The following is a 9495-nucleotide window of genomic DNA, read 5'->3' on the forward strand; positions in this document are numbered from 1 at the left end:
GTTTAAATTTGACCTGATTGATATACGAACGTGCTCACATTATTATTATTATTATTATTGACTAAATTAATTTTTTTTCCTTCCATAATTTAAAATAAAGATGAAAATACAATTTACCTTGAAGGAGGCACTGCCCGTATTTCTCTGCCTAACGAAAAGACACGCTTGATTTACATTATTTGGTTGTTTTCTCAAAGTTCCGAGCTTTGGTCTGTTTGTATTATAGAGTGATCAGGAAGAAGTAAAAAGTGTTTAATTGTTTTAAAAGGTATTTTTGTGCATCTCGTCTATCTCGCTTAACTTGTCCATACTAAATACGATGCTGAGTAATGAAAGCTTGAACTCTTGTTTCACGTAAATATTCACACAGACTTGAGATAAAAAATTGTAATTTGCCGTTGTCGGGTATTACATTTTTCTAGAACTTATATCCGTTTGAAGGAGAGAGAGAGAGAGAGAGAGAGAGAGAGAGAGAGAGAGAGAGAGAGAGAGGTAAAGAGTGAATTGAATTCATCATGTGAAGAATGCGAACTTAAAAAGTTAGCAATTATTTTGTTTTTAAACCCTGCGACTCGTAAACAAGGGAGGTAGCCAACATGTGTTGGGAGTGAAGCCATGCGTGCCAAGTAAGAGTTATTTCCCGTACAACTCGTGCACAAGCTTCAGTTGAGATCCAACAGAAATAACATATTTTGAAACATACAAACGTTTGCCTAATTTTTGCAATATCCGGAATCCAAATGCTAGATATGTTGACATTATTGTTGCACAAGTTTAATCATATGGATGACAACTTCTGACCGTACGTCTACGAAATACCTGTACCTCCATGTAATAGTGATTATTGCACGTGAAAGAAATGATATTTCGACCACTACTATATCAGAAGTAAAGGTAGTGTTAGATGAAAGGGGGGGTGGTGGTTTCCAGAGGCATTTTGTTTAAGCTGGCACTTTATAATTGTATTTGTACTATTCTTTTGGCTACTGGTTGTATTGTTCTTTTATAACATTTTGGTTTGATAACTCTCTCTCCGACAACATGTATTTTAAAATAAAATCTGAATTAGTTATACATCTGCAATGTCCCAGCTATATGAAATATGTTCTCAAAATAGGATTGACAGTCCTATACACTCCGTATAATATTCCCATTTAAAAAGCAAGTGATTTAATTGATTTCCTTGCAGAAGTCAGAGGCGGAATCAGAAATAGGTAGTCTATGGGTATATGGGACGGAACTCCATTCCGGGTCTAGGCGGCGAAGCCCCCGAAAGCTCGTGCACTTTATAATTTTAGCACACTAACTGTAAATAGAACTTACTCTAAGAAACTTTATTTGTTTTCTTTTGGGTGGAGACTGAATGGAGGCACCATCTCCACAACCTCTTTCTCTACACCTGGAAGTCAACAATCTTTTTTCATTTAAAAATCGTAGAGAAAGAAGTTTGCCCAAATTTTATATAGTACTGTATCATCCTAGATATAGAGAAACCTTTGAATATAGGACTCACATAAACCGTACACCTCATACTTTTGTAGATTTCAACCTTTGTATCTACTATAGTAATTGAATTTAACTTTTGGAACCCATACATTTCTAAAAATAGCATTGCATGTTTTATATGCGTTCTTCTGTCAAAATATTCCATTGTAAATATTCAAAAAGGTAATTGAACTAATACTATATTTCTTTTACACAGAGGATGCCCATCAAATCGTCTGTCGAAATTCCCGATGATATTGACATAGATCTTGATGACCTATCAGATGACGAGAATGAAGAACTCTCAGAGACCGAGGAAACATGCGATGACGTTATCAACACCAGTGACAGCGATACAAAATCAGAGCAAGACGATACCAGCTCAAATAAAAGCAAAAAGTCTGGAGGCCGGTTGACGAAAAAAGATCCAAATGAACCAAAAACGCCAAAAAAACGTGGTCCCAAGAAAAAGAAGCTTACAAAAGCGAGGCTTGTTAAACTTCGGATCAGGAGGATGAAAGCTAATACAAGAGAGAGAAATAGAATGCATGGATTAAACGACGCTCTGGACGAGCTTCGAAAACACGTGCCTTGTTATTCCAAAACACAAAAACTTTCAAAAATTGAAACATTGCGTCTTGCTAGGAATTATATTTTTGCTCTTGGAGATATCCTTAAGACAGGTGTAAAACCCGACAGTGTTACCTTTGCAAAGGCCTTGTCAAAGGGTCTGTCACAAAATACGATGAATTTAGTAGCTGGATCCCTTCAACTGAACCCAAGAACGCTTCTACCAGAATCAACATCCTTCAATAAGCCGTATCAATTTCTTTATGACGAACCTCTAGATTTTAATTCCGCAAATGTCCGTTCCATGCCTTACCAAGACCCGTACAGCTATTCCCAGAACTATGGAAGTTACAACCAAATTAACTCTAATGCCAATATGCATCAAATGCCTCAATTTCCTCAGCAAATTTCGGCCATTTCTTCTACAAACAGTCTTCACTCACCGATTTCTACCCCACATATGACGCCCTACGGGTCACAAAGAAATAGAAGCCCTCTTCATGGTAACACTCCGGATTCTACGCTTCCGGTTGATCCCATGTCGTCGCCATCTTTCTTCCATTGTGAAAATACCATGGAATCATACACGTCCGCTGGAACGATGGCGTCGATGGGGCCCGGATACGGATCACATGCGATGACGCCATACCAGGAATGTAATCCATACATTCTTCTGGACGAGTTAACAGAAAACTCTTTGGAACCTGATCTTGGTGTATTTAGCACTGGTTCAAATATTCCTGACGTTACTGGATGATGCCGTGCTGTAATATATAATAAGGGGGAAAATATTCTTTCCGTTTTTACATGCCATGAATACGTGCAATATATAATGCTATGTGTCTATGTAAGACACATTTCTTAAACTTTACCAACCATGTACTAGTTTTTGTGCAATAGCTGTGATTGACATATTTGATACACCTTCCTCCTTCTTCTCCTCCTTGCCCTTGTCCACCTCCTTCTCTTCTTCTTTTCGCACCAAATTCTTGAAAAGATTATATTATTTTTTTAATAGTTCTGATACGTTGTTGTGGTTATACTAGTTGAAAGAGAAAACAAAGGAGAGTCGTACAAACAATTTATTTTTTAACCGTTTCGTTATAGTCTGGTTATCAAAACAACCAACTACCTTTTGCTCGCTTATAAGTCCAGTCCACCTGGAAAAAAAATATATACCTTAATCGCATTATGCTGTTGCAGATCAAGTTTATAGTATTTGTTCTACTGATTACTTCTAACAAAAATTGCACACACCTAGATCTGCCAACGAATTATGTGACGCTAGATTTGGGTTTATTCAGTTTGCATTTGGGCTAGACTTATAAATGAGTTAATACGGTTCGTGATTAATGTGTTATCCAGTATTATCGAAGTTATTACGACGATATTGCTACCTTGCAATTACATCTACATGCATTCTTTTCCATGGTGCCTTATCTTCTTAAATTGTTAGAAGACTGTTTACTATTTTCCTATACCTTTTATATACTGAACATGGCTGATTTTCTTGACTCCACTCCATGCCAAGTAGCAACTGTGTGTGTGTGTGTGTGTGTGTGTGTGATTTAGATTTTTAACGTAGCTTTAAAATCAATTCAGTCACATCACTAAGATGTCTGCAGTGTGACAGTTTATAGTGATTTGTAGTACTGAGGCATCATGCCGCAGACATGTAGCACGATGTCCCACCCAGTCACATTATCCTGACATCAAGCCGACAAGTCCTAAACCTGATCTCTTAATGCTGAGCGCCAAGCGAGGCGACTGTTAGTACCATCTTTAAAAGTTTTTGGTATGACTTGGCCGGGGTTCAAACCCGAGACATCCAGCATCCGAGGTGGTCTCTCTACCATTAAGTAGTAAGTGATACGTTAAAGTAACTGAAGAAACGCTAGATTATACCTGCTGGTATTTTATGCATTTACCATTAGTTGGAGTTGTCTTGTTTGTGACAATATTCACGATTACATAAATAATTGACTGATCAAAAAGTATATTTTGAATATTTCACCCACGTGTTCTTGTAAGTTTGAATTTAATATTTTGAAAATGCACGAAAAAGAACAGATTCATTTGTAGCTTATTAAAATATGCATTATGGCTCTACACATAAACGTGAAGATACACTTTCAGGGCCTTATTCAACCAAAGTATTTCGAACATCTTTAAATTTGTAAGTTGGTGTTCGTTCTATGGACCCTTCTGCCTTTACAAGTACAATGGAACCAACCACCACTAATACCCCGTCCCCCCAAACCCTCCAACTCCCCCCAACCAAAATATAAACACATAAAACACAATCATAACCTAACGTCCATGTCAAGTTAGAACACTTATACTTATGCAGGCGACGGGCCTTTCTATAAAGTTGAAGACAAGCACTAAAGAGGTCATGCAAAATTGAGGAATGATGTACTATGCTGGCCATTAATGACTCGATAACTTTATGTGGAATTCATTGAAAATTTGTTAGATGAATCAGAGTCACACAAGAAAAATTATAATTAGATTTCAGGAAGTGTTTGGTAAAATCCAGAATATTGGAATAATGAATACAAAATGATTATACGAAACATGCATATGCAATTCATCGATTTGAGTGAGGACAAATGTCATGGAAAATAATTTGTAGGAAACCTATAATTTACAGTATGAATCAGAAGAAAAGGCATTCTGTTCATGTTAGAAAAGTTTATTGTAAATCATTCACTTGCTCTGATTACTGACAACTGGTTTTTATATATTAGAGTTTACATGCAAGTCATCAAGGACTGTACAGTTCTATATATATATATATATATATATATATATATATATATATATATATATATATATATATATATATATATATATATATATATATATATATATATATATATATATTGAGTGCATAAGCAAGTTTTTAAGTACTGTACTGTTCCATCTTATATACTGGGGTACAGACGTAAGTCATCAAAGACGTACAGTTATATCTTTATTCATTATAGTACATACATACTTCATCAAAGACTGTACAATTTCATTTTTATATATTGGGTACATACATTTGCCATCAAATACTGTACAGATCCAGTTTTATGTGTTGGAGTAAATAAGTTTTCCATCAAAGACAGTGCAGATTTTTATTTATATGGGGAGTAAACAAGGTTGCCATCAAAGACTGTTCAATTCCATTTTTATATATTGGAGTACATAAGCTTGCCATCAAAGACTGTACAGATCCAGTTATATATTGGAGTACATACATTTGCCATCAAATACTGTACAGATCCAGTTCTATGTGTTGGAGTAAATAAGTTTGTCATCAAAGACAGTACAGATTTATTTTTATATGTGGAGTAAACAAGGTTGCCATCAAAGACTGTTCAATTCCATTTTTATATATTGGAGTACATAAGCTTGCCATTAAAGACTGTACAGATCCAGTTATATACTGGAGTACATAAGTTTGCCATCAAAGACTGTACAGATCCAGTTATATATTGGAGTACGTAAGTTTGCCACCAAAGACTGTACAGATCCAGTTATATATGTTGGAGTACGTAAGCTTGACATCAAAGATTGTACAGATCCAGTATTTATTTTGGATTACATAAGCTTGCCATCAAAGACTGTCCAGTTCCATTGTCATATGTTGAAGTACAGAAGCAAGTCATCAACGGACTGTACATTTCCGCTTTTATATTATGGAGTATATAAACATGCCATCAAAGACTGTACACTGCCGTTGTTATACATTTGAGTACGGAAGCAAGACATCAAGGGGCTGTACAGTTCCGCTTTTATATGTTGAAGTATATAAACTTGCTATCAATGACTGTACAGTGCCTTTGTTATATATTTGAGTACAGAAGCAAGTCATCAAGGGACTGTACAGTTCCATTTTTATTTGTTGGATTACATAAGCTTGCCATCAGACTGTATAGATCCATTGTTATATGTTGGAGTAAACGCGTTTGCTATCAAAGACTGTACATATCCAGTTTATATGTTGGAGTACGTAAGCTTGCCATCAAAGACTGTACAGTTCCATTGTCAGATATTGGAGTGCAGAAGCAAATCATCAAGGGACTGTACAGCTCCGTTTTTATATGTTGGATTACCTAAGCTTGCCATCAAAGACTGTACATATCCATTTTAAGAGGGAGAAGAATAGCTATCAATAAGGAGTCTATATGCAGATTATATCCTGCACTTTAAGCATCTGACCGTTTTTATTAACTGTTCAGATAGAACCGAGTGCCTATATTATAATCTTTTCAAAAATAAGTAAAATTGTGCTATTTCAAGGGATTTATTTTTTAATATTCTATCTTGATCAAGGTTTGTCTATCTTGCCAAAATCCATTTAGTCATCTAGTCTAGGAAATAAATCATTCATTCAGAAAAAAAATGTTTTGTTATCTTTGTAGTTCTGTAACTTAATGTAGCTAAAGGAAAATTTACTCACCATAATGTCGTTGTCCGTGTGTATAACATTCGTTCTACTACCTGTTTTGCTTCCGTACAATAAAGTTAAAGATCATCAACAAATTCCAACCTTTGAGGATCTGCATCATTGTCCGGGACTAAAACTGTGTGGCTGGCATGCACATCCAACAAAGAAAAAGGCCAATACCCTGTGTGGTTGAAGACATGCAACTAAAATGGTTTCTGCAGAAAATCTTAAGTACTCGAGCATGTATGGTCACAAGACATTACTGATGGCGTACCCTTTGTGCAAGAAAGAGGTGCAACAAATTTGGGGTAAAAAAGGTCACAGGTTAAGGTTAATGAGAGGGAAATAAGAACAAAGGTTTTCTCGTAATAACGTTAGTCTTTGACCGCGTAACATGACCAACGTTTGTGGAAAGGTAAGGTAGGAAAGATGCCTATTGAGGCATAAAGTTCAAGGTAATTGAAATAAAATAAAATCAATTTTACACAATAACCTACGTTTCAGAGTAAGTTCCATCATTAAACATCGTGGATAGCTTGAACTTACGATCAGAAGAAACGTATTGATTTTGGGGTCTTGAGGTCAAAGATAAAGGTGACAGTGAGTCGAATCAGAAGCAATGATTTATGTGCGTTCCCTTTAATTCAAGACTGCATACCTGCTGTTAAGTAATCGTCGAAGTCAACTATGGCCTACTAGTGTCTACATAGACGACTAATTCATGGTATTTTTACTTTACTGGGTAATGTTAGAATCGGGCTATATTTTCTACATCAGTTTCAATTGCGGTGTTTATGTTTTCCTGAGTATATAAGTTTTAGATGTATTTGGACTTTGCCTTCGTGTGTTCGAGAGCGGTTACCAATCATCACCAAGAAATAATTACTGTATGTTGAAACATCAATAAATATTTACACTTGGTTACTTTCTCTCTCTCTCTCTCTCTCTCTCTCTCTCTCTCTCTCTCTCTCTCTCTCTATATATATATATATATATATATATATATATATATATATATATATATATATATATATATATATATATATGGGAAACATATATGGGAAACTGTTCCAGTTTAATAAATAAGTTCCAATTACATTCAAGTTGGTCTCCTTTGGTCGATTTTTATTTGGGGGCGGGGGGCGTGGATGGGTCTTTATTATCTATGGAAGCAGCATCATAATAGAGTTTTGTCGAATCGTCGACAGAAATGCCATATAGACAGGTCCAAATTTTTACTAAATAGTCTATCTTTCAGAGAGATACAAAGAGTTTTAGATTAATTCATGAAACTTAGAGACTCTGGGTAGTTGAGTACATATATTACAAAAGTAGGATATTTATGACACCCCCATCCCCCACACACATTGGATTCATTGGTACAATACGGGTAGTGAATCAGATCGTGTCAATAGTTGGCATTCGTGTGACATTGTTCCGCATTCAATTTAGTATCGAAGGATGGCTCTTGTCATTTTGCAAAAGAAGTTAATGGAAAGCTTTTGGCGTTTTGTGGCTTCCGTGGTTGGAAATATAAACGCGGCTAAATCAAAATATTTTTACAAAGAACTATAAAAATATATTATGAGAGCTGATTCTAAACTTCAAACTAACTTTCCTTTTCTTCTGTGGACTCTTATTTTTAGCATCGTGATGTTTTCTTCACCTCCCTTCAGCTCCTCCTGGGCGGAATCAAAATTGCCATAAAAGTACTTTCAGAAAGGTGTAATCTTCAAAGTGTATGTCACTGCTTCTTCATTCCGGGTCAGATGAAGGGGGATTCAGATCGAGTCCTTGATCTCTTCCTCACCCCAGCCCACCCGAATCATCCCATGTACATACTAATGAAAATAGTTTCGTCTACGGCTGATTATCAAATATTTTGTATAACATAGTGCTTGCGTATATAAAAAAAACAACAGAAAAAGATATCACTGTAAGAGCAGAGCTTCGAAAACTGGACTAAGCTGCCAGAGCAATCTTATTTGTTAGAGGTTTAGATTGTTCGAGATTTCGAGGTTGACGGTATGATATTTTTGTACTGGGACCGAGAAAGTAATTTGAGAGATGCCATTCTTAAATAACTGGTATTGACATAGTCTTTGTTGTATCCTGTTACAGATGCCGTTCGAACAAATCTATACCTTGAACAAATCTACCGCTCGAACAAATTTATCCCTCGGTCAAATATATACCTCGACTATATCTACGCCTCGAACAATCTATTCCTCAAACAAATTTACTCCACGAACAAATCTATTCCCGTAACTCGAACAAGAGGTTGATTCTGACAATATGTCACATAACAGATTTTTACTCGACCCCTGATTAGTTCGATATCGAGCGGGGGGGGGGGGGGCATTAGAAAATAGATTGTTCGTTTGAGATAGGCAAAATTGGTTGGCACAAGAAGAGCTTGCAGAATGGAGCATGACAAAACCGGATGGCCGAACTTAAAGCTTATCCTTGAAGATAGTCCAACGGAACTATGCAACATACACAGATTCAATTCTTCATAACATCGATGTGTTTTATTCAATTCATGAATTATTCTTAACATTCATATGTGTCTCGTATCAATTACCGCTAAATGTTTAAAAAAGGCATTAGATAAAAAGTCCAACGGAACTATGCAACATACACAGATTCAATTCTTCATAACATCGATGTGTTTTATTCAATTCATGAATTATTCTTAACATTCATATGTGTCTCGTATCAATTACCGCTAAATGTTTAAAAAAGGCATTAGATAAAAAGAAATAAATACGCAAATAACTAGAAAGAGAATTATCATTTCTTCCCAGGGTACAAGTGATGACTGGATAACTGCTAATTAGCCAGTTATATTGAGTGTCAACAGATGTAAGTTTAGAGTGCTGATGTTATATTAATGTAAACCAATCAATGACCTACTGTGATTTTGTGCCTTAAAACAATAAAAATAAACGGAACCAAACAAAACATTTTTCAGCCGTCAAACGGTCCATCAGAGAGTC

General features: G+C 35.8%; 1 protein-coding gene across 1 annotated transcript in view; it reads left to right on the forward strand.

The window, feature by feature from the left end:
- LOC149776444 (uncharacterized) overlaps window positions 1-3988 on the forward strand; it is a 43076-nt gene extending 39088 nt beyond the window's left edge. The window contains exon 2 of the mRNA XM_089942392.1: window positions 1703-3988. Coding sequence (XP_089798518.1) covers window positions 1706-2812 — 1107 coding nt within the window. The 5' untranslated portion in view covers window positions 1703-1705 and the 3' untranslated portion in view covers window positions 2813-3988. The remainder of the gene's footprint in view (window positions 1-1702) is intronic.
- The last annotated feature ends 5507 nt before the right edge of the window (window positions 3989-9495 follow it).

This window comes from Sinohyriopsis cumingii, chromosome 18, assembly GCF_028554795.1.
Source record: "Sinohyriopsis cumingii isolate HCF-2022 chromosome 18, ASM2855479v2, whole genome shotgun sequence".
NCBI lineage: Eukaryota > Metazoa > Mollusca > Bivalvia > Unionida > Unionidae > Sinohyriopsis > Sinohyriopsis cumingii.